General features: G+C 36.6%; 2 protein-coding genes and 1 pseudogene across 3 annotated transcripts; 2 read left to right on the top strand and 1 right to left on the bottom strand.

The window, feature by feature from the left end:
* The first annotated feature begins 9,362 nt into the window (after positions 1-9,362).
* LOC306842640 (UDP-glucuronosyltransferase 2B31-like) lies at positions 9,363-14,013 on the top strand (annotated as a pseudogene). Its single transcript has 3 exons — positions 9,363-9,457; positions 11,860-12,465; positions 13,468-14,013. The product of its transcript is annotated as a UDP-glucuronosyltransferase 2B31-like (transcript).
* A 7,907-nt stretch (positions 14,014-21,920) lies between these two features.
* Positions 21,921-23,510, top strand: LOC306842784 (UDP-glucuronosyltransferase 2B31-like; the record flags this gene model as incomplete). The annotated part of the gene is made up of 1 exon (XM_079373847.1): positions 21,921-23,510. One exon carries the CDS (start codon positions 21,921-21,923, stop codon positions 23,508-23,510), a length of 1,590 nt encoding a protein of 529 aa, XP_079229973.1.
* Positions 23,511-24,628: 1,118 nt separating this feature from the next.
* LOC306842588 (arylamine N-acetyltransferase, pineal gland isozyme NAT-10-like) lies at positions 24,629-25,501 on the bottom strand (the record flags this gene model as incomplete). The annotated part of the gene is made up of 1 exon (XM_079373537.1): positions 24,629-25,501. The coding sequence occupies one exon, from the start codon at positions 25,499-25,501 to the stop codon at positions 24,629-24,631; it is 873 nt and encodes a 290-aa protein (XP_079229663.1).
* Positions 25,502-27,225: the final 1,724 nt, after the last annotated feature.

Raw genomic sequence — 27,225 nt, 5'->3', positions numbered from 1 at the left:
CATAGATTACACATGAAAAACATTTGTAATTGGTTTGTAAAAGGTGTCCTGATGCATGTTTGGACTGAGTTTTCATTGCATTTACATAGTTTTGACCAGCAGGTGCTGCCAGTCTGTGATCTTTCAAGTACTTTGAATCAGTGAATAATTTTGTGATCGAGTGATTTATTTGATTCTGAGCATTGAAAAGCTTTGTTTCTTCCATTCCCAGTGTATAACAGATAAAAAGCTAATTGGTTCAATTGATTTCAGAACACACATAGCTAGTATATAATATAAAATGCACCATGAAAAAGCCATATTCAAGAATGCTTTCAGCCATACTAACCTAGTAGTAATCTGTAAAATACCAACATAACAGAAACTGTTTCCAACTCTTGCAAACACCAATATTACAGTTTGTTACATTAGTTTTAAAAACATAAATAAGAAATGTGTAAAAGTGTGTGCTTTTTGTGTGTGTACGGTGTTAAGTTTTGAGGTATAATAAGGTATTCTGGTGAAAGTGCTGCTAAACATAACAGTTTTACCATCGTCTCATACTTGCTCTTTAGCTTCTAATCATTCTGACAGCTCCATAAGGAAATGCTACAAAAGACTTAGTGGCATGCTCAGTGTGTGTGTGTTTAACATTCGTCTTTAAACAACACACACAACAGAGGTGTGCATTGGGTGCAGTTCATGAATTTAAGGATTCAGTGAATGCATTCAATAACAGCACTGATGTGTTGGGCTGATGTCCAGGGTAAACACTGCAAGTGTATGAGGGCCTGCATCCGTGCCCATAGATGTGCACGCATTCATGTGGATGCATGTAGTGTGTGCACTCTGTGGTTTCGTGGCTCTCTTCCATTCTGTTATGCGTAACCTCTGCTGTTGGGCCGTTCATATGCTGATAGACCTGCTGTGTGTTTGCTAAATTCAATCAGAGAAACAAAAGACCCTCCTACCGGCAAACACTCACACTCAGAAATACAAAAACACTGAGAGTCTCCTCTCCAAACACAGGCACATTGAGAGTTTCAGTCCCCCTCGCTGCGGTTAAGGGTTGTTAAAAGTTTGTGTGCGTAACGGACCCTCAGGAGGCTTTGAAGATGAATAATACAAACAGAAATAGCTTCCAGTTAATCAGTTAGTTTGTGATAATGCCATTAGACTTCAGCCAAAACCCAACCTGCCTCCCAGTCTCCTCTTTTATGTTAGATTTAAAGTATTTAAGATTAAAATTAGTGGGCCATTAAATCAAAGTACAATTAAAATAGTATGGCAAATTGCCTGGACGATATATTTTCTTAGCATATATATATTAGTGCTGTAAAATGATTAATTGCGATTAATCGCATCCAAAATCGCATTCACATACAGGTGCATCTCAATAAATTAGAATGTCGTGGAAAAGTTCATTTATTTCAGTAATTCAACTCAAATTGTGAAACTCGTGTATTAAATAAATTCAGTGCACAGACTGAAGTAGTTTAAGTCTTTGGTTCTTTTAATTGTGATGATTTAGGCTCACATTTAACAAAAACCCACCAATTCATCAACAAATCTCAACAAATTAGAATACTTCATAAGACCAATAAAAACAAAATTTTTAGTGAATTGTTGGCCTTCTGGAAAGTATGTTAATTTACTGTATATGTACTCAATACTTGGTAGGGGCTTTTGCTTTAATTACTGCCTCAATTCGACCACATAGAGAATCGATGGGGTATTGTCAAGAGGAAGATGAGAGACACCAGACCCAACAATGCAGATGACCTGAAGGCTGCTATCAAAGTGTTCATGCAATCCATTTCTGTAGAGTTTTTGCCCTTACCAAAGCCACATACCTTCTGTGTAGATATCAGAGAACAATTTTAAATATTGTATCAATGCATTCTATGGCACCTTTAAATGTTGGTGAAAGAGGACACTCAACTGAGGCTGTAAAAATAGACTATTGGCAAAACATATTTGACAAACGCTCTAATGCATATTTATATTTGCGCCCTGTGTAGCATCAAAGGTTTCTGTTTACAACATGTTTTTGCAGTGTTGAGCAATGTAGCCAATCACAGACGTGTGTTGATTTCTTGAATGCAATGGTCAATCATAAGCGTTTAAGGTAGGCAGAATTCACTCACCACTCAAATTACATCTGCATATTAATGCCGCATTTTTCTCACTTGAGAAAAAGCAATGACTGGTATAGTGATAACCATAACAGTGGACAAGTCAAAAGTATATGTCAAAATAGATTATCATTATAGCTAGAGCAACATCACTAATTTTAGAAGCACCCTCAGTGATTTATTTCTGGGACCGGGCCTGTAAGAAGCACAGATTAAGAAAGAAAATGGATTTCTCTACCAGCAGCTGGTATTTGTATTACTAAATGAGAAATTTAAAAAGCAAAAGACAGCATTATTGGGTACACCCTATTCTTGAGGAAAGAGAATATCACAGAGAGTTCCATAGATTTGCGGTGAACATGTTATCATTCTATTTGCCTTGTTAGAAAAACAAACAATGTAGTACGCTGTGCATAAAGAATAAAATATTATATATAATACATTTCTCTGGTGTTGTTTACACTAGTTTTTAAAAGAGCTTTCTATGCTACAGATCCACCAATCTGCCTTTTGTGCAACAGCAGCACCTCTGGACACGTGATCTAAAGCTTGAATCTAATAGGGGGCTCGTTTCATTATTGGGGTGATGGGGAAAAAATTAATCGTGCGGCGTGTGAATAGTTCCATAGAGATATACACTCACCTAAAGGATTATTAGGAACACCATACTAATACTGTGTTTGACCCCCTTTCGCCTTCAGAACTGCCTTAATTCTACGTGGCATTGATTCAACAAGGTGCTGAAAGCATTCTTTAGAAATGTTGGCCCATATTGATAGGATAGCATCTTGCAGTTGATGGAGATTTGTGGGATGCACTTCCAGGGCACAAAGCTCCCGTTCCACCACATCCCAAAGATGCTCTATTGGGTTGAGATCTGGTGACTATGGGGGCCATTTTAGTACAGTGAACTCATTGTCATGTTCAAGAAACCAATTTGAAATGATTCGAGCTTTGTGACATGGTGCATTATCCTGCTGGAAGTAGCCATCAGAGGATGGGTACATGGTGGTCATAAAGGGATGGACATGGTCAGAAACAATGCTCAGGTAGGCCGTGGCATTTAAACGATGCCCAATTGGCACTAACGGGCCTAAAGTGTGCCAAGAAAACATCCCCCACACCATTACACCACCACCACCAGCCTGCACAGTGGTAACAAGGCATGATGGATCCATGTTCTCATTCTGTTTACGCCAAATTCTGACTCTACCATCTGAATGTCTCAACAGAAATCGAGACTCATCAGACCAGGCAACATTTTTCCAGTCTTCAACCGTCCAATTTTGGTGAGCTCGTGCAAATTGTAGCCTCTTTTTCCTATTTGTAGTGGAGACGAGTGGTACCCGGTGGGGTCTTCTGCTGTTGTAGCCCATCCGCCTCAAGGTTGTGCGTGTTGTGGCTTCACAAATGCTTTGCTGCATACCTCGGTTGTAACGAGTGGTTATTTCAGTCAAAGTTGCTCTTCTATCACCTTGAATCAGTCGGCCCATTCTCCTCTGACCTCTAGCATCAACAAGGCATTTTCGCTCACAGGACTGCCGCATACTGGATGTTTTTCCCTTTTTACACCATTCTTTGTAAACCCTAGAAATGGTTGTGCTTGAAAATCCCAGTAACTGAGCAGATTGTGAAATACTCAGACCGGCCCGTCTGGCACCAACAACCATGCCACGCTCAAAATTGCTTAAATCACCTTTCTTTCCCATTCTGACATTCAGTTTGGAGTTCAGGAGATTGTCTTGACCAGGACCACACCCCTAAATGCATTGAAGCAACTGCCATGTGATTGGTTGATTAGATAATTGCATTAATGAGAAATTGAACAGGTGTTCCTAATAATCCTTTAGGTGAGTGTATTGTTTTGATTCACACTCAGTGTGATAGGCCCATGAGACTAGCCAAAACTAACTTTGACCATAAAGCCTGATTTGAGCAGGCCGAATCATGTGAACTTTGAAAATCTGATGACCTTTAACCTAAATAATATTACACTGCGGCTGCGTCCGAAAGCTTATGCAGCCAACTTTTTCTCTCGCTGCCCTATCAGGTAAGGCAGCATTTTTATACGAAGGTGCTTCCTCCACTAATTTTGTAGAAATTAAATAAAAAGTGGAAGAAGTGGGATATCATAGGCAGAGGAGGACACATCTATGCTGCCTTTAAAAATTGATAAGATGAAGGTATCTCAGTGGACATGCTGTGACGCAATCATTGGATTTAGGCATGCCTTGTTGCCTTCCTACATCTATATGCAGCATTTTTCAGTCATGGGACACAGCCAGGATCTCCAAATGATTGGAGTTTCAAAGGGAAACCATTGCCATGCACTTCATCTTTTTCCCCTCATTTTCTGCACGGCTTTGGGTCTAAAACTCTGTAGAATCCTGGAGAATGAAAGCATGGTAATATGTGGTAATTTCAGCTTAGAGGACTGCACTCTTTTTGGTCGAATTGAAAGAATAATAAAATCAGTGAAAATATTAAATAAATGTAGAATTAAACGAATGATGGTCTCTGTCTATAAAAATCACATTAAAAATTTAGATTTATTAATAAACTCCCACTGAATACCAAATTTAATTACAGAATTACAAAAACCTATGCAGAATGTTCTGAGGATGATTGAAGGAGAAAGTCACTCAGAGATGGGGCAGCAAATGTTTTCTCTTCCTGGTAATTACAGAGCGGGTATTTTTTTTAAATAGGCCTCCCATGGTCTGAACCACTTCTTACCTTGTCACAGAATAATAGAGAAAGGGCTGAAAAGAGTGTGTGTAGGTGTGAAAAGACGGCGACCCCCGTGTCGAGGTAATTACTGCCCCTCTCTCTCTGTGTGCTCAGGTGGAACACACATTACGCCCGTGTTCTCATGCATGCAAACACACACAAACACATGCGAACCTCATCTTTGTCACACACTTAAATATATAATGCTGTACAGTCACCAAACACAGAAACTAGAAAACAGCACTTTGTCTTTTATTCACATTTCTTGTTTACGTAGGAATTTATGATATGCCTATGTTATTGGGATTAACTCTTTATGGTCCACATTAAAACAATGAATACACACAAGCGTTTGGAGATGGAGAGTGTGGCGTTGAAGGATGAAATTTGAAAGGGTCTGTTCCTGTATTCCCTCTCACTCTCATAAACCACACTGGGCTTTTTCAGCTCCACTGCACACTTCAGTCTCTCACACACAAAGCTCACAAGGGCTGACTGCTAAATCCTTCAGGATATTCTGGTATATAGTATCTATAATAAACAATGTATATGCTTATAAATCAGTTTACAGGAACTGAGTTTTTCTAGTGGTCGACTTTCTTTTTTACATTAAGCAATATAAGGTATCAGTGTAAAGAAGCACAGTTCTCTATTATGAAGAACAAAAGATAAAAATAAAACTAAAATTAAGCTGATAAAATGTTACATGCAAAATATGATGGAGGGTGGTGATGAGGATTGGAGACTTGAGGACAGAGATGGGATGAAGGGCTTGGTTTTCCATTAGTGGGTCTATACTGCCATCTGCAGGTCGCATATGAGTGGGGTTTTTGTTTTTTATTTGAATTTTTTTGGGTTGGTCACTTGGCTTAGTGATCATCACCACTGAGTGTCACGCAAATGTCACATTATTTTCAGTTGTTACAAACCCATCTTGTGGGATGATTTGATTTACCACTACATTCTAAAAAGAAATTTCAGAATACATATTACTGCAACTTAAATAAATGCATGGTTGCAAATAAAGAAAAAAAAATCAAAGATTTTTTTACACAGTAAAATAACAGCTTTCTATTTTATTTCTATTTCTATATTTTATATTTTAATTTATTCCTGTGATGCAAAGCTGAATTTTCAACATCATTTCTCAAGTCTTCAGTGTCCCACGAACCTTCAGAAATCATTCTAATATGCCGATTTGCTGCTCAAGAAACATTTCTAATTATTTAATCTTGAAAACAGTTGAGACTATTCAAAAGGGCATAGTAGGTTTTTATTTTTCAAAAGAAATCAATAGTTTTATTAAGAAAAAAATTATCAAAAGTGACAATAAAGATATTTAAAATGCTATAAAAGATTTGGATGTCATATAAATGCTTTTTACTTTTAAAGCCATGGTTCCCACAAAAATAAAAAAATAAAAAAATTAATTTCAACTGGATGCTTCAACAGTTTTTAACAGCTTTCAACATTGTGCAGCAAATCAGCAGATTATGATTTCTGAAGGATCCTGTGATAATGAAGAGCAATGGCTACTGAAAATTCAGCTTTGCCGTCAGTTGAATACATTGCATTTTAAAATATATTTCGTTGGATAACTTGGAACAGTTATTTAAAAATTGTAATGCTATTTCACAATATGTGACCCTGGACCACAAAACCAGTCTTAAGTCGCTGGAGTATGTTTTTAGCAATAGCTAAAAATACATTGTATGGGTCAAAATTATAGATTTTTCTTTTATGCCAAAAATCATTAGGACATTAATTAAAGATCATGTTCCATGAAGATATTTTGTAAATTTCCTACTGTAAATATATCAAAACTTAATTTTGATATGTATAAAGATGGTGTTTAAATCTCAGTTTTGAAACATTTACCCATATGACTGGTTTTGTGGTCCAGGGTCACATATTATTATATTCACAGTATTTTGATTAAATTAATTCAGGTTTGGTATGAGAGTTCCTTCAAAAATCTTAATTGCTCCAAACTTTTGACTCCAAGTTTATAGGTGTTTTTGAGATCATTGAGAGCAATTATTGTAAAACTGAAAGATTTTCAGTGAGCCGAACTGAAGGAATTTAATTACATCTCCTTTTACCTTTTTGAAAAATAACAATTAATGTAATTTGACATGAGCATCAGTTTCAAACATCTATTGTGGTAGGTCACTCCCACAGTCTTTGTCTATAAGAGAAACAATGACACCTCATTTTTGTTGGTGAAGTAATGTTGCAGTGATCTGTTAGTTTATATGTATATAAAAGAGCGTTGTTTTTCATGTCACTCTGATAATTGCAGAGTAATATGAAACATGCTGTAAAATGCTGTCTAAACTGACAGATGATCTGACATATAAATTGGCAAATGTTACAGAGCCCTCATGACTACTAAACTCAGCCTCCTTTATTTGTTTACAAGGGCCTATAAAAAGAGAATTTCATCCCAGTCAGCCTCTGGTGAAGAGAGATAAAGGAAAGGCCCATTGGTAGCAAAATAGTCCTCACCCAACGCATTCATACAATCATAGCTCAATGTGGTTCATACAAAATAACTAATCAAGCAAAAAATAGAAGCGTCACATGCATGATGTAAAATCAGGGCTGAACTCACCCTGAAGATGTCCTCGGTCATCTCCAAATAAGAAAGACTGTCTGTATGTATCCCAACTTCAAGTCTGTAGATGAGATGTAGGGCAAAGGCATGGCAAAATGACTCTCAAAGGTAAGTCTGACCAAAAAATGTAAGAGTTGGAACATGCCCTTACATGACCAACATGGCCAAGACCACTAGGAAAGCATCACACCACCAGAGGGAGACAGAAACATGATGCATGTGGAGATGATTCAAATGCAGAGTGCTTTTAGGGAGAAAAAAAATTTAATTCAAACAAATGTGTCTGTTAAATATTAAATAATTTGCTGTTTGCGTTTGTGGAGTGATGTGTGCATGTGAAATTGCACATATTTCTGGATTCTTGTTTAATCTAACATCTTTTTTTTTTCTTCTTATATCCATTTCTATATAATATGTGCTCCATTTGTCCACATTTTATCCACTTATTTCTCCTTTCTCCTCCCCTTTCTCTTGTGATACAACTGGCTCAAAGATGTAACATAAAAGGGAGATGACACAGCGGGATAATTTCAAGTATAACATTTATTACAACAAAAACTAACCAAAATGAACAGTCTCAAAGTCAGTATCAGTAATATCAATCAGTATGAAATGCAGATGAGTGAATGCACAAAGTGAAGTGTGGTCAGCGGAAGTGAATGGATTCGAAACAAAACATAATGCCACAAAATCGGAGCACGGCTCTGTCAAACTGCTCGAGCAACAGGGGAGCAGCAGCGCCGATGAACTCTCGCACCAGGTTTAAATAACAGCCATGATGAGCATTAGGTGTGCTCCAGTCACGCCCCAATCACAGAACCTGCCACAGAGAGAAAAAAAACCACCCAAACCACCACACTCAATCCTAACACTTGCAATCCCTTTACACTTTTCTCCTCTTTGAATGTGACTATTAGTATTAGTGTTCAATTTTAGTGTTCATTTTTACATATATTACAAACTAATGAGCAAACAATGAATAATAGTATTTTGATAAATTTTCAAAGAATAAATGTTGTGAAATAATGTTCTAGCTCACTGCTAACTCAGTAACCAAGGTTAACAAATAAAACATTATTGTAAAGTGTTTTTAGCTTTTCTCCCCCATTGCTTCACATTTCTGTCTGAATCTGATTCTCTGTGGCTTTGATGGTGGTAGTATAAGACTTTGTCTTGCAAGAAATCATTTTGAAATCTATATCACCTCATGGTAAACAGAAGCCAAATTCTCCACATCACCGCAAGGTGAGGCCTGTCTTGTTCCATTGCATTTAAGCAGTCGACGGCACTAAAAGAACACATTCACATCTGCAACAACTATTGCTATTCTTAGTGCTACTTGAAATGCTACATTCAGCATGGGGAACATGCTATTATTTAGCAGTTTGACTATGTCATAAACTACTTCCTTCTCCTTCCTTCTTTTCAAGAGGTTTTTGTCACCATGAGCAACCATTTTATGAAAGAAATTATAGATGAATCCTGAGATATTCATTATCAGGAAAGGTGTCTGTTGCTAGATGGCAGGCTTGAATGCCCTTAATAATATCTGCTCTTACTCCTTAGAAATGATTGTCCATCTCTTGCATCATTCAGTCAAAGCAAGAGCAGTAAGCCTGTAATGTACACCTGAGGTCATCTGAGGAACTGATTTCTCAGGCTGTCCTATAATGTAGAACAGAAACACAAGAAACGCAAGAGACTAGATAACTGTGTGGAGGAGACAGCATTTAGGACCTACATTCCACTCCACCACATAATCGTCCAGCTTCTTCTGTTTTCATCTTAAACCAACAATTCGCCTCAGACAAGGCTCTGCAGCACTCTGTTGTTGAGTTGTTGCCTGCTGTTTTGTACTGAACTGCTTGTCCCACGTCTGCAGTATCCCACTGCAGGTAATTATGGAGGCCTTCAGTGATGGAAAGAAGTTTACAAAACATCAGCAGCATGTAGACAGTGTTAAACTTGCGTCTGGACCAGAGGCCTACATTCACTGGTGTTGAAATTATGTCAAGACACTGCAGGATAGCATAGAAGCTGTCAGTTACAGCAATGACAGACTTCATCTGACATACTCAACATGATGTTGACAGCTGCACCATCTCAGCTGATAGCAGTCCAAGATTATTTCGAAAATCAGTTAACTTTTGGTGATTAACTAGAGATGAAAAATGAATAAATACTCAAGATAGTGGCTTCTGGTATTGTGTTAATTTTCCATAAATTTGCACAAATTTCACAGAATACATATTTAAAATTCTTCGTTTTATGTTTTTTTTTTTTTTTTTTTGTAACCTCTTCTGAAATGCATGCAATCATTTCATTTTGCTCTGAGTGAGACAGGTAGCATAGTATGGTGCAGCCTACAGCTAACTCTGTAATATAAGCTCTTTCAGCATGTCATGAACGCCGTATAAATGCTACTTTGTCCATGCTCTCTGAATGATTCTCAAGCCCTCTTCCAGTAGGAGAAACCGGCACTGTATTATCATGTATGTCTCTCACCTTACCAAATCTGTTCAAAGACTGAAGACCAATAATGATCTGAACAAGCCTCTATAAACCTAAATAAATATTTAGAATTTTGTTTGCTTTTTTAATATAGTTTGATTAACAAATAATATCCTCATAATACATCCTAAAGCTGAAAGTTTAAAGCTGTTTAAACTTATAATTTTATTTCAAATCTAACGTGGGAAGGACAGAGCCAAAATAAAAAATGCAACAACAACAAAAAATGTGTGCAATTAAAGTCTCATAAACATTTACAAAAACATTTACAAAAATACCACTATACTGACTAGATTAATGAGAGGTCAGTTAATGTGTTAATTGTGAAGAAAAAAAAACGTAATTTCTTTAATTAATTACTACACTAAAAAATTATCGCTTGAAATGCACTCAAAATGTGGAATCAGTTGTTTGATGAGATAAACAGGCCTCATTGCCTTCCGTACGCTGCCTGCAGAGGCAGTATTTTTCAGAGTTCAGACGCAGCGGTGTTTGGAAATAACATTACTTCTGCATTATCTGATTCCAGTGGAAATCTATTGGACTGTAGCAACTCTGTATTTTAACGGCTTGGGCTGGTGTGCTTTCTGCCTGTGTTTGATCTAATCGTACAGACTTATTACTGAAACTTTTACCTGTGCGTGTGGCATTCAGTATGTGTTCACAAAATTCAACAGATTAAATTTGTTTTAAATTCATGCATTCCCGCAAGTGAACTGTTATTCTCTCATTGTTCTTTCTCAAGATAACAGTCCATGCTGATACAGAATTACAAATGAGTTGTTGTTTTTTTTGTGCATGCGGTCATATTGTTAAAAAGTACAACTAGGCTAGTTCTCTGTAGATCTGATATCACTAACAACTTTGTATATGTATAAAAGTGACATCTGTGTCATAAAGTTAATGTTACAAACAAACTTTGCTCTTTGAACTGTCTTGCTGTTGGCTACTCACTGCATTTTGAATAGCCTATAACTTTTGAGAGGATATTTATTAATGTGAGATTTGCATTATTTGATGGATCTGTAGTGTTCAGCAAGTTTCAAGACTCTTTTGTTTTTCAGTTTTTCTTTGCTATAATTTAGTAGCTCGCATGTGACACTGGTAGGTAGTGGTACTGGACTTTATGAGGATGTTCTTTATAAGTACATTAAAAAAATACAATAAAATCTTACTAAAATCACAACAACATTTTCAGAGCTGACTGGGTCGGATCAATCTATGAATAGGAAGTCTTGACCATAACCTCCAAAAGAATATGCAAAGCATTATGAGTAATAGTAAAAGCACCAAATGGAAAAGCACCAAAACTTTGGTGGTGAATTTGTATGATCTCTTACAATACCCTGAGGGTTAGTTTGGACCCAATGGTGATGTTTTACATAAAAATTTAGTTAGCCTAGGGGGGGAAACAGTTAGATGTCATTTATTCAAATAATAATTTTGTTAGTCACAATTTAGAGAATGTAAAAAGTAATAAAGGGAGTGAAAATGGCAGTTATCCATTGATGAGGTAACAAAAATTATTTTTGCTTTTATTATTATAATTTTTTGTGCATTTGCATTGGTAAAAACCTAAAGTGTTGTCCTGAGATCTTTGGTTCCACTCAGCTGGACATCTTGAATATTCTTGAGTCTCACCATGTGGGTGTAAACTTGAGATGAGACAAATAAATGGAACTGAAAATATTACGGCATGTTCTCCAAATCACAATTTGTTTAATAGGTTATTTAAAAAGTATAAATTGTATGAACTGTCTCTTTCTTAGTTCCATTGACTATACAGTATTGCACAGTGTTGAGAACATATACTAATATTATCCAATTTGAAGTTATCCAATTATTTTGTCACTTACAAGCAAGATGACACATTTTCTAAAAACACAGTTTCTCGCTCTGGATAACAGTTGTAATCTGTTTTGGTTCTCTCTGTGAGGGTGGCAAAATCTTGGTGGTACCTTTGGAGGGAAGTCTGGGTGAACATGGAAGTCCTTATCAAGGCTTTACATGATCAAGGACACAGCGTTGATGTAATACGCACATACAACAGCTGGTTCATAAAGGAGAACTCAACATATTACAGCTCTATGACCATACCTAACACCAAAGGAATGGATGAATAATTTGTAGAAGACATGCTCAACAAAATAATAGACTATGAAAGAGGAAAGAAGAACTGGCTAAGTGATGTATGGCTGCATTTTGGATGTGATTCATGTCATTTATAAAACCCATGAAATGATATGTCAGCTTATAATAAACATATTTGAAAATAAGGACATTTTGACGACACTGAAGGAAAAGCAGTATGATCTGGTGCTCACTGATCCGGTGTGGGGTGCAGGAATTCTCCTGGCTCATGAACTCAAGTTACCCATGGTATATAATCTGAGATGGAGTGCTACTGGAGAAGGACACTTTGACATTGCTCCTTCACCACTGCCCTACATCCCTATCACAGGATCTAAAAACAAAATGAATTTTTTTCAAAGAGTAAAATATGTTTATTTCTATTTTCTAATGCACATTCTGTACACCCATTTTAATGTGCCGCAGTACCAAGCACTTTGTGACAAATATTTTTCAGAATCAGAATCAGAATGAGCTTTATTGGTCAAGTGCGTTTACACATACAAGGAATTTGTTTTATAGTGACAGAAGCTCCACAGTGCAACAGAAATACAGCAACAGGACAGGACACAGATAATAAAGGGGTCACACTTTATATTAGGTGGCCTTAACAACTATGCACTTACATCAAAAAATAAGTACAAAGTACTTATTGTATCGCAAAACACTTTTGCTGCTATTGGGGTGGGATATGGGTAAGGTCAGGGACAGGTTTGGTGGTATGGGTAGGTTTAAGGGTGGGTTAAGGTGTAAGGGATGGGTCAACAGAGTAATTATAAATGTAATTACTGACATTAATTACAGATGTAACTACATTTAGGTATTTAAAAAATATAAGTACAATGTAAAAACATGTATGTACATAATAAGTGCATTGTATCAAATGATTAATTAAAATGTAAGTACATAGTAGTTAAGGCCACCTAATATAAAGTGGGACCAATAAAGGAATAATATACAAATAGGCAATGTACAAAACAGCAAAAACACAATATATAATATAGACAATTATGTGTGTACAGGACTGGTATGTGCAAATTTGAAATGAAGAAAAATTGTTGTGTGTTCCGCGTTTATTGTCAAGTGTTCATGAGATGGATTGAAACTGTTCCTGTGTCTGGTCGTTCTGGTGCTCAGAGCTCTGTAACGTCGACCAGACGGTAACAGTTCAAAGAGGTTGTGTGCTGGATGTGAGGGGTCCAGAGTGATTTTACCAGCCCTTTTTCTCACTCTGGATGAGTACAGTTCTTGGAGAGTGGGGAGGGTTGTACCAATGATTCGCTCAGCAGTTCGGACTACCCTCCATAGTCTTCTGAGGTCAGATTTGGTAGCAGAGCTGAACCAGACAGTTATTGACGTGCAGAGGGCAAACCTGCGAAGGCCCTTCCACATGACCTTGAAGACTTCGTGCAAAGTTCTGGAGAGCATGGAGTCATTATCATGTATTTAGGGTCATTTATCAGTGTCTTACCAGATGAGATAACAGCAGAAATAGCAGCTGATTTTGCTCAGCTCCCTCAAAAGGTTATTTGGAGATACACTGGAAAGAGTTCCACTGTTTTTTGACTAGTATGACAATCTTCTTCGATTACAAAATAGGGGAGGAGCCAAGATCATTTTCATTGCAACTTTAGATCAAAACACATTGCATGCGGCCATACAGGAATTAATCAGTGATCCATCCTACAGGCTGAATATGCAGAGACTGTCTCATCTGCACAAAGACACACCAGTTAAACCTTTAGACAGCGCACTCTTCTGGATTGAGTTTGTAATGAGACACGAAGAATCCTACAAACTTCCTTGGTACTCCTATTATTGTTCGCAGTTGTTTTGATATTCGCTCTCTCCGTATTTTTCACAGTTAGATACCTGTGTGTCAAGTGCTGCAGAAAAAGGAAAGCTGAGTGACACATATGAATTAGATCACTTACATAAAAAAAAATATTTGATTGTTTTTATTCTTTTAAATGTGTAATGGGAAGGAAATATTAAATATATGTATATTTTTAAATGCTTGTTTTTCATTGAAATTGCATTCAAATGTGTCATTACAAATGTTGTCATACATATAATGAAGTAATAAATATTGAATTCCTACACTGTCTATGCATATTTTTCCTGAAAGGCTTTATACATTTCCTGAGAAAAAAGTATTTTTCACATGTTTTCTGTTTAGCTCTATTATGTTCCGCCATCCCCACCCCACCACCTTGAAGAATGATTTGATCTCTCTGACGTTACAAGGAAATCAGTTTTATTTTACATTTCAATTAATTAATCTATGGATGTCTTTGGATGAAACCATCAAAAATATTTTAGAAACTTTTTTTTATTTTTGGGGTGTAAATTACAAGCGTTGCATGTGAAGACAATCAAACAATGCATGCAGTATTTTATTTTATTTTTTTCAGTTATGTTTGCATCACTATGCTCTTATAACTCTGATCATATCTATTGTTGTTTTAGGAACACATAAAACACCAGGATAGCGGCAACAGCATTTTTTTATTCATGACTCTCCTTCTCAGCAACTCACATCCAGCCTGGAGCACCCTCTAGAAGTGAACAGGTAATATTGAAATAACCCAAAGACATTGGAGTTTCATTGGGTTCTCTTTCCCACGGTTTCACAGACAAGGCTTAAGCCTAGTCCCAGACTAAAATATAAGTCTGAGCTGTTTAAACTGTAAGAAACTTGCACCGACTGATCTCAAAATATATCAGTGGCCTTGTTTTGTCTCAAGATGCACACCAGTAATGTTTTTTATTTCTAAGGCACGTTTATAAAATTACTTAAAACTCCTAATTGAACTATGGCCTAATCCTGGTTTAGTCTAAGCCCTGTCTGTGAAACCAGGCCTAAATCTTATTCTATAGGCCTATATACAATGTAGATAAAATAATGCAGAAATACATTGTTCACAAACTTCATTCACTGAACATTTTAAACATCACAACCATTACACAATCTTGTCTGTCTTTAATAATATGATAAATCTATAGGTTGCTGTAGGTGTGTATGATCTAATAATTTATTACTGAGACGTTTGCCTTTGCATGCAGCATGTTCACGATATTCAACAGACTGAACTCCTTTTGAGTTTATGTATTGCCTCATGTGATCTCATTCCCTCATTGCTTTCTCTCAAGGTCACAGTCCAGATACTGATAACAAACAGTTAAATGGGCGCTGAGCCAAATTACTCTTTAATCAGTAGTTATGTTGCTTTATAGTAAGCTATAGTGTGCAGATAGTCACAGTTTTGAAATAGTAGAAATTATTCTCTGTAGAATAATCCTCACTAGCAAAGTTACAGATGAGTAAAAGTGTGCATTTTAAAAACGTCTGTTCTGCCACATAGTCTATGATGTAAATTAACTTTGCACTTTGAACTTTATTGCTGTGGGCTGCTCTTTGCATTTCATAAGGACTCTTCCATATGGTATAATGCTAAAGGAGTAATTTACCCATTTTCAGAGAAAGATTATAACTGAACAGCACTGAGCAAAGAAGAAGCGGTCAGTATAACTGTAAGTTTATTAATGAGCGTGTGTGGGTAATGATTCAAAATAAACGTTACTTTTCCATTATTTCAAAGATTATCTGTAGTTTTCTGCAACAGTTTTAGGAATTCATTGTGAGTATGACAATACAATTTAGTAGCCCTAGTGTGATGCTTGTAGATATGGACAGGATAGTTCTTTACATTTGACTTTATATTGTGTGGAAAAAATATATACATTGGTGTTAAAAGATTTGGGATCAGTAAGTTATTTAATGGTTTTTAAAGAAGTTTCTTCTACTCACCAAGGCTGAATTATTTTAACCAAAAAAAAACAGTAATACTGTGAAACAGTATTGTACTTTAAAATAACTTTTCTATTTTAATATATTTAAAAAGTTTATTTCTTTGATGCAAAGCTGAATTTTTATCAAAAATATATTTTGGATATGTCATATACGCACAGTAATTCAAAACCTAAAGCTCCTTTCATGAGCTCCTATGTACATTTCTGTACAAGATTAAAAGTAATTGGCAGAGAGTTGTTGCAAAGTTCACGGTAATCACAAAAGCAAGATTGAAACCAAACTATTTATTTATTTTATTTATTTATATATATTTTTTTTACTGTAAGCATTTGTGGTTGTGAATACAGTATTACACACAGTACGAAAGAAAAGAAATACATCAACCATCTGTAGATGGACAGAAACATAATTTTGAAAAAGGTGAAACTGTAACAAATTGCAGTATAATATATTATTTTATACAATATAGTCAGAATGTCTTCTTACAGTCAGCTGTACTTTTGTGCTGTATGATAACCCACCAGACTGTGACCAATCATGCAATGCACTGCAGTAAATAAATGCTAAAATATATGTTTTATAGTATACCTTATGTTATGCTGAAATAGCTATTATGGGTACATTAGAACATGTCTACATTATAGTAGATTGTACATACCTGTTCTCGTTTCTTGAGGTTTGAATTATGCCCGCCACTGTAAATCGACTCTAATTAGGCTGGACTGTCTGTCCAGCCTCTCTCATCATTAAACCGTGGTTGAGCACATGATCAATGACAGTAGCCCTAATCTCATCAGAGACCACTCTTCTTGTCCCTGTTCTTCGTCACCTTCCCCATCCGACTCATCCTCTTCCTCCCCTTGCTCCGCTTTGATCTCCTCCTCCTCGAACTCTGCCTCGTCCTCTGGCTCTCCCTCCAACACCCCTTACTCTGTTTGCATTGTTTGCAGCTATTGTTCAAAACCTATAAATAGGCCAAAGGCCTATTCTAAAGCCATGATTGGTTGGTGCTAAGTAAAGAATAGAGTGTTTGCACATGTGAGGAGTTAGTGTGAAGCACTGATGAATTAGTGTGGCATTTTTATTGGTTGTGTTTTAAAAAGAAAATCAAGATACTTCCTGTTAGAATTTTGTGTTACATAGAAAATTGTGTGTTGTGTTTTGCAAAAAGTGTTTTATGAAATTGAAAACTGAGTCAAAGGCCAAAAATCAGCTTATGGTTTTGCAGATTTGGTGTGTGGTTCTGGTGTTTGAGTGTCAGCTTTCAGAAATTGTGTGACAAGTAAAGATTCTGTGTGTAAGCAGTTGAAAAAAACTGTAAAGAACATGAATTGACCAAACACAATACACGAGACAAGTGTTGCACACTGATGAAAGTATTTATTTCTCACCACATAAAAATCCTTCAGTACATCATTGCAATTAGGCTGAAAATCAGAACATATTCTAAATACAATATAGTACATAAACTGTAAGTATAGTACATAAACTTAAAAAAAAAAACACTTTAGCATCATCTCTTCATGTAGCTGGATATGGCCACTTCGTCCACATCACGGGCAATGTCCTCCCTCGCAAAATAGCAAGGGAAGAATCTTCTCGAATGGCGACTTCATCCTTGCCCAGACTCTGCATCTATTAGTTCAAAGGCCTACCTCCACAGCTTGAATGAGAGGTATAACGTAGGGTCAGAGGTCATAAACCTTCCACTGCCATGCAGAAGGGAAAAAGGAAAGGAAGGGAGAGTGTTGTGGGAGGTACTGGAATAATGGAACCAGTTTCTGGTTGCATTAGTCTAATACCTAGTCTGTCCAATACTTAGTCTGTCTAAAAATATGAGTATGTGGTCGGTGTTATAAGGAGCTATTTTGGCATGCCCCCACGGAGGACCCCATTCTGTGTGATTGCAGCATATATTGTGATGTTACCACCATGTTGACCCGGGACATCTTTTGCCACAGAGCTATTTTGAATGTCCCTGTGGCAAAAGATGTTTCTCCTTATTCCTCTTCCTGCTCCACTGCCTTTCATTTTTGTTGAAGACAAAAATTCACCTGTTGCCTTTTTATAGTGCTTATCCCTTGATTGTTGAGTTTACAGTTAAGCACCTAAGTGTCTGCACACCTGATAGCCGTTTTTGATCATATGTGTAGTATTTTGGAAAGCAGTGCCTTAAAATGGCAAAGAAGTGACAACATGTTAGATTTCCGTGTCTAATATTGAGAGGTGTGTTTAGTGCCTTACAAAACAATGTATGTAGTGTTTTGCAAAAAGTGTGAGGCTGAGAATGTGCTTATAGTTGAACAGATCTGGGCTGAAGTTTTGCTCCTTGGGTGTCAGGTTTCACTAATTGTGTGTTATTTTTAATTTTAGTGTGTAAGCAATCGGGAAAAACTGTAATGAACATAATGACTTCCCCCTGCTGGAAGTGTGTGTATAAGTAATACAATTTGCATGATTGAATGAAATCTATGCTTGATATACAAGATAATATATTTCTTATAAATACTATAAGATAAGTATATATAAGATAATATATACTGGCCTTATACTTTCGGTTTGTGCTGTTTTTACTACAAAACCTTTTGAGGCAAGAGCTGTCGGCCCCTCTTTTTTTTTCCTTTTTGAAGTGAACTTTGTGCTTGTATGGTGGTTAGATTTTGGACTGTCTCCTTGAACTGGAGAACACATTGGTGCTTCATAGCCCATTTTAAATAAATGGTTAGGTGTATCACCCGGTTTAGGTTTCCTGAACAACTTTTTGCAACTCGACTTTTAAGTTGATTCAATGTGTAAGTTAGCATTACCCTAGTAAAAAAGTAATATTTTTTAAAATACATTTGCTTCATACTAAGTATAGTTAAAATATATTAACATATTTACTGATAGATAACTTGAGACTTTACTGTTATAAAAATTATAATTAAACTTTATTTAGCATACTACTTGTGCACAATGCACATTTCTTAATATTAAGTCTAAAATTAGTTTAATGTCACTTTTGAAGAGAATTGTATGATCTTTAAATAATATCAGTCTTTAACTGCAAAATATTTAAAGTGAACCTGAAGTATACTTGCAATAGTTCCACTTTAGCACAATCAAATATACTAAGCATATCTTTAATTGTACTTCAGCACTACTTCCGCACAATTAAAGTGCATTAAGTACAAAATTAGCTGTTCCAATTTAGCAGACTTTAAGTATGCCAGTGTAGTATACTAAAAGTACAATTGCATTTATGTACATTTTATTAAGTACATAAATATGAAAATTAATTTTTGTATACTTAGCATGAAATAAATGCATTTCAAATACATTAAAGTTTGTACACTTTTGCTGATATTGTGGTGGGATATGGTTTGGTGGTATGGGTAGGTTTAAGGGTAGGTTATGGTGTAAGGGATAGGTCAACAGTGTAATTATAAATGTAATTACAGAAATTAATTACAAATGTAACTACATATAGGTATTTTAAAAATATATAAGTATAATGTAAAACATGTATGTGCACAATAAGTGCATTGTATCAAATGATTAATTTAAATGTAAGTACATTTAAATTGTGTACATTTAAATACACTCACTACTTTACATTGTAGCAAAGTGTCATTTCTTCAGTGTTGTCACATGAAAAGATATAATAAAATATTTACAAAAATGTGAGGGGTGTACTCACTTCTGTGAGATACTGTACATAGTAGTTAAGGCCACCTAATATAAAGTGGGACCATATATTTTAAAATGCAATGTATTCAACTGACAGCAAAGCTGAATTTTCAGTAGCCATTGCTCTTCTTTATCATGGGATCCTTCAGAAATCATTCTAATCTGCTGATTTGCTGCACAGTGTTGAAAGCTGTTAAAAATTGTTGCAGCATCCAGTTGAAAACAGTCTCCATTTCAGTTAACAGCCATGCAAAGTTTCAAAATTGCAGTCACTGACATAGTGATAACCATAACAATAGATGGGACAAAAATATCAGATGTGCATTAAGGCTAAAGCTTTCAGACTTGTGTTCTTGTTTTTGTTGTGTTTTCCCTCCCCATGTGCTCTCCATGCCTTAGTTTGTCCCATGTGTTCCTTCATGCCCTTATTTGGTCCTTCCTGTTTCCTGTTTCCATTATGTTCCCTGATTAGTTCATGATGTTCATTCTGTTCCACCTGTGTTTATTAATTACCTAGTGTTCTTAAGCCCTGTGTTTCCTTGTCTTCAGTGTATGGTATTGTACATCATCCTTGTCCATGTTTGGTGCTCCCTGTTCCTGTTCCTGTCTGCCCTGTGTTTATCCTTGGTTGGATTGTTCTTATTAAAAACATTTGTTGGAGTTTATCTCACGTTTCCTCGTTCCATGTCATAGCAGCCACCGTGACAGAATACCGAACCCAAACATTAAGCGGTGTTTTGTCTTCCTGTTTTGTAATTTTCGCCTTTATTATGATAGGACAGATCAGAGCTGACAGGAAGCAAAGCAAGAGAAAGGGGAGGGTTGGTTGGGAAAGGTCCCCGAGTCGGGGCCTGAACCTGAGACCAGCAACAACGCTGCATGTTGGCATGCTCACTCATAAATACTACACTTTACTGGATGAATCAGCAATTTCAACGAATCTCTTGAATTAATGATTCAGTGACAAATACATATTTTAAGTCACTTGTTGCCACCTAGTGGTGAAACAATGCAATCAACACAAACGTTATTTGAAGCGGCATTTATTTACAAAAGGTGATTTTCTCTATTTTGATCGCAACCATCTGAACTATGAACTTTCATCCTAGTATTTCTGGGATAATATGAATGACTGTGAAAGAGAAATAATACTGTGTAGATGAAAAGACTGTTTGTGAAGCTGTTTCTTAACTTTCTAGCAGCACAAACCCAGAGTTGAATCTTCCGGTAAGACTTTTTCAAAGCTTTAATAGACACAGGCGAATCATTGTTATATAGAAATGAGATCACGTGGGTGTTTGAATCGAGATCGCGATCTTTTAGCAATTAATCGTGCAGCTCTAGTTTCAAGTATACCTAGTAAGACCTTGATTAGCTGCTTCAAATGTGTTTAATTTAATTGGAGCTAAACTCTGCAGAACACCGGCCCTCCAGGACCAAATCTGGTGACCCCTGATCTAGGTGACATCACTGATTCTGTGACTTCCTACATCAATTTCTGTGAGAACAAGTGGGTTAATAATTCAATAATGACAAAACATGGATTGAAACTCAAACAGCTTTGTCAAGTCAGAAAGATTTGCTGAAGCTTCAGTGACACTCTAATCAGTGTAAAGTAGGCCTGTACTTCCAACTCTGCTTCACTGGTCCTTCTTTTTAACGCCCCCTTACTACATTCTTGGCAGAATTTAGTTTTTGCATGTAGAGAGAAAATGAACCAGACAGTCACCAGACAGGCCGAAACTGCACTGGGAACAGAACAATATGGATCCTTTAAAGTTGTGTAACAATTGTTTCTGTGTTAGGTGTGGCATTTAATGTGCAGGATCACTCCACCGCCAACTAAATTTTCAAATAAAATGTTAGAATGTTCAAGAATCAGAAAAGAGTATTTCCTTATGTTCAGAAGTTTGTTCCTGGCAATACTGATCAATAAAAAGTAACTAAAGACAGGACAAACAAACAATTATAACAGAAGAACTGGATAGCAGCTACTGTATCTGCAACAATTGACCAACTTGAAGAGAACTGTTGGATTTTAAAATCAGAAAAACATCAAATCTACTTCGTATGAAACAGTTGACCACCTCTATTTCAGTCCAAATTGTTCGGTAATCAGTGACGCATGAAAACAAGACAGTGACCAGAAAGAAGCATGCATGAATTATTTTCCCTGAGTGATTACAAGACATTCAGATAACTAGGTGACACGAATACTGTAAGCCACCAGAGTACATCTATTTATTTCCTTATTTTACTGACTATACTGTACTGCACAGCATAAAATAATATTATCCAATATATGTAATCCAATTATTTTATCATTTACAGAAAGATGTCACCATTTTCTAAGAATATGGTTTCTGTCCCACTCTGGATACCAATCGTAATCCTTTTTGGTTCTCTCTGTGATGGCGGCAAAATCTTGGTGGTGCCTTTGGAGGGAAGTCACTGGGTGAACATGAACATCCTCATCAAGGCTTTACATAGTCAAGGACACAGCATTGATGTATTACGCAGCTCAAATAGCTGGTTCATCAAGGAGAATTCTACTTATTATGGCTCTATAACCATACCTAACACCAAAGGAATGGATGAAGAATTTGTAGAAAACATGCTGTCCGAAGCAATCAACTATGAAAGAGGAAAGAGCAACTGGCTGGGCCCTGTTAGGCTGTATTTGGATACAATTAATTACACTTATAAAATGCATGAAATGGTATGTCAGCTTATAACAAACATGTTTGAAAGTGAGGAAATTATGAAGACACTGAAGGAAAAGCAATACGATCTGGTGGTCACTGATCCGGTGTGGGGTGCAGGCGTTTTCCTGGCTCATAAATTCAAGTTACCCATGGTATATAATGTGAGATGGACCACTCCTGGAGAGGGACATTTTGAAATCGCTCCATCACCGCTGTCTTACATCCCTATCACAAGATCTAGAAACACAGACAAAATGAACTTTTTTCAACGAGTACAAAATATGTTTTATTATTTGCTAATGTACTTGCAATATGGCTATTTTAATTTGGTACAGTACCAAGCACTTTGTGACAAATATTTCCATCCACCTGTACGTTTTTATGAACTGCTCCAAGGCGCTGATATATGGCTCATGCGGATTGATTTTGTTTTTGAATTTCCACGTCCAACAATGCCAAATATCATCTACATTGGCGGTTTCCATTGCAAACCAGCAAAGGCCCTTCCACATGACCTGGAAGTCTTCATGCAAAGTTCTGGAGAGCATGGAGTCGTTATCATGTCTTTGGGGTCATTTATCAGTGTTTTACCAGATGAGATAACAGCAGAAATAGCAGCAGCTTTTGCACAGCTCCCTCAAAAGGTGATTTGGAGATACACTGGAAAGAGACCATCTACTTTAGGCAACAACACATTACTGGTTGACTGGATGCCACAGAACGATCTTTTAGGGCATCCAAAGACTAAAGTTTTTATTGCACATGGTGGAACCAATGGGGTTCAAGAAGCTTTGTATCATGGTGTTCCAGTGGTTGGAATTCCTTTTTTTTTTGACCAGTATGACAATCTTGTTCGATTACAAGACAGGGGAGGAGCCAAGATAATTTCCCTTGCAACTTTAGATCAAAACACACTTCACACAGCTCTGCAAGAATTAATCAATGATCCATCCTACAGGATGAATATGCATAGACTGTCACATTTGCACAGAGATACACCAGTTAAACCTTTGGACAGTGCGCTCTTCTGGATTGAGTTTGTAATGAGACACAAAGGTGCTGCTCACCTTCGTTCAGAATCCTACAAACTGCCTTGGTACTCCTATTACTCAGTAGATGTTGCAGTTACATTGTTTGCAATTGTTTTGATATTCACTCTCTCTGTATTTTTAACAGTTAGATGTCTGTGTGTCAAGTGCTGCAGCAGAAAAAGGAAGTAGTGACATATTTGCATATCTTACATGTATGTCCTATTCTTTTCTACTAATGTAATGAGCAACACACTAAACTTGGTACAGAAATGATAGTGACATAATGCAGAATGTTGTCTGAAAACTAAATATCCTTGCCTTTTTGGGCCTACATACTGTCTTTATGTATCATTGTACCAGTTCAGTGTGCTTCTCATTACATAAGTAGCAAAGAATGGGACAAAAATTTACCAAAACACTGCATATAATACAGTATTGGCTTGATGCATTATAATTTGTCACTTTTTAATCCAAGATTGCAATATTTGGAGAGAATGTTAGGTGTGTTAGCTGTGACATGCTTGCGGCAAACTCAAAACTGCAGAATTTAAACATTAACCTGGCCTGTTGTAACCAGTTTTAACTCACAATGCTATCTGTGTTCTGTTTTATCAGCACCCTGGACAAACATTTGCAGACTTTATTAGTAAGTGAAGAGGTAAAGGTTTAATTAGATTATAGTTTAAAGGGGTGATTCTAACCTTAACCTGAATCTTTTCGGACATCAATTGATGAAAAAAAAACAATTTCTCATGAAATTTCTGAATTATTTATTGTTGTTTTTCTAAATATCATCTCATTTTTTATGTTCTCATCAGCCAATAATTCAAAATACATTGTTGCTGGCACAAACTATGGAGCTGTATTTAATCAGTAGATGTGTAAATAGACTGTTTTGGAGCACATGTTTACATCAATCACTGAGACAAACATACATCAATAATTTTTAAACAATCTTTTAACAGTACATTAATTATATAAGGTACTACACACAGAAACAGTGCTGCATTCAGGGTTAGACTTTCCCTGAAACTCTTCTATTGGCTAGACCAGTTTGTCACTTCCTAAAGAAAATTAAGTTTTGCTATGCCCCTGTCAGCTCCTGCTGGTAGATGCCTTAACTACACCATTTGGCACACATGAGAATTTTTGTCCTTTAAAAAGAAGCTGTTTATTTTATTTTATTTTATTTTATTTGAGGGCATTAAAAAGTTTTAAAAGCATTAAATGGATTTATAGTTTTTACATCTCTGGTGACAAGTATTGTCGACTGAGATGCATGGCATGGGTCATAGTACAGTTTTGTATTACATGCAATAATTTGCTTTTTTGTTTTTAGGTGTGAATTTATTAACTAACACCACATTAAACTTTTCCTTCAGCACAGCTTCAATTTCACAGTCAGGGATTTCCTTCATGTCCAACATGTCACAGTCCTCCTCAGGGTTGTATGTGATCTCGCTGTAAGTCCAGCCAATCAGAGCTCTGAAGCCGTTGGGCGTCTGAAGGGAGCAAATGGACTTAAGCACAAACCGAGAATCAGGACGGGTCTGCAGGCAATCCAGGGTCTCCACAAAATGTTCTTTATCACAGGGTGTTAATGGGAAGCAATACATTTTCTTTGTCAGGCATCTGTCAATGAGGCTGGAATGAGCATAGGCCTTGTCTTTGACCACTTGCTTTCTTGAAGTCTTCTCCAGAACCCACGTCATCCCATCGTTTAGTAGGCAGAACACACCTGGAGGCTGCGGCTGATCTTTACCCGAGATCATCTCTAAGGGATACCACAGTTGGCATGACACTCCATAGCTCACGTCGGTAATGTAAGGCTTCCCATCAATCTCCACCATATTGATGAGATGAGAGTCCACGGGGTGGAAATCATTTTGGAACTTATTAAACACCTTGGAGCCTAGTATGGTGTATTTGTAACCCATCTCCTTTAGGACCCATGAGAACAAGAGGTTGTTTTCACAACACCAGCCTCCACGATTGCTCTTGACTAATTTATTATAGATGATGTTCAGGTCCGTCGTGTTCTTCTCCCCGCAGTGGATGCTGAGGTTCTCAAATGGAATGGTCATAACATGCAGCTTATGGATGGTGCATAAAGTGTCCAGATCAGGTTTGTCATATGGTCCAATAAACCCGATTCTGTTGAAGTATCCTCTTAGATCCATTAGGTTCCTTCAAGAAACAATGCAAAACAGTTTTTAAGCTAATATATGAATTTCCCCTCCCATCTTATAATTTACTATTCAATGCAGTGTGACAACATATACTCCATTTGCAGGTTAATTTTCTGTTCTGCTATCAAAACATTGCTCCGTTTGATCATCCTAAACCAGGGTTATGGTTAGGGTTAATTTGGGGCAGGACCAATTGTAGATATGGGGGTGTGTGGGTCATTTGTGTCTCTGTTAGCTTTCTCTTTGAGAACGGGCCTGTCCCAATGTCCACACTTGTTCTCTTTGCAGCCACTTGTCTACTTACACATTGTATTTGCTGTCGTTGGCCCAAGTTCAAGTGAGCAAGAAGACCGCACGTGTGTGGAATGTAACTTTTTCACAGACCTTTATTTGATATACTTTGATTTTCAGTACTTAGGAACTTCTGAATAGACACTGAGAAGTTTATTAACAAGATAAAAATTATTGAGCTGCTTCTACCTGTAATTAAGAGATTAAAAGCAGTTGCAAATGTTCTACAACATATAGAGAGTACTTGTCTCTGCACATACAATGTGCAACACTTTATGTTTTACCACCAAATTATATGTAATATTTAATTCAGCCCCAATTCATGCTTAGCCCCAAATACCACTCTGAGCGATATCATTAGAGAAAGTGTGGATCTGGTGTATTTAGCTATAGGGCACTGAGCTTTGGGATTTTTCAGACCTTTAACAGTTTTGCACACTCATTTCATGTCGTGTCTCTCAAGTAGCCACGACCACAAATGTGGGTATTGGGACAGGTCCTATGATGTCTTTTCAAAACCAAAATTGTTGTTTCCTTATCAGGAACTTGCTAAAATAACGAAGGCCCACCTAGACCCAAATCGGCTAACGAGTATTGGGTAAAAATCATTTAAAATTCGCCCATCATAATTTGTAAATATGTATTATACATCAGATCAACAGCATGCAGGCTTGATTATTCAACACATTGGTTAAAAATGCCATCAGTCTGACATCAGTTTTGACGTTAACGCTGAGCAGCGAGGCTCACACCTGTGATGTCTTGTATTTGTCTAATGTTATCCTGTTATCTATATCAACTGTAACACATTGTGGATGCATCCGCTTAATTAGCAACAACGGATGTGAATGCAATATTTTTAAAATAATTTGCATTTGTTCATGTAGATTGCCTGTCCACTATGTAAAGAGAGCATTGACAGCTCTTGCCAGCTCTTATTAGGTTCCTTTCTCTGGCTGCAGCCATCTACTCTCATCTACATTCAAGGCGAGGTGTTTGTCATCTCAAACAAGCTTATTGTGTTTGCAGTTCTGTCTGGTGAAGCTGGTTGCTTGGCTTCAACAGAATTTACTCATTCTCTAGTGTTACACTGTTTAAGAAAAATGTAGGAACTTGAAATCTAAAATCTGCTGCACACAGCAGAAAACAAACCTCTGTTTTTTACATTTTATTTTTTGAAACATTTTTACTTCTACAGTAAAGTTATCTTGTTTTCTAATAGTAAACGAGAAAAACAATATTTGTTCATTTATATTGTTTTGATATTTCTACAGGAAAACAAGACAAAATATACTGAAAATATATTTTGCAAGGTTACTAGATAACAGGTTTTAGAACAATGTTATTTTACTTATCTAAACAAGAACATTTCCTACATACTGAACAAAAAAATAAATAAATACAAATAATAGAAGAAGGAAAAA

Source organism: Barbus barbus, assembly GCF_936440315.1.
Source record: "Barbus barbus genome assembly, chromosome: 23".
NCBI classification, from domain to species: Eukaryota; Metazoa; Chordata; class Actinopteri; order Cypriniformes; family Cyprinidae; genus Barbus; species Barbus barbus.
The sequence above is the reverse complement of the archived record's forward strand: the minus strand, read 5'-3'. Positions and strand labels throughout refer to the sequence as shown.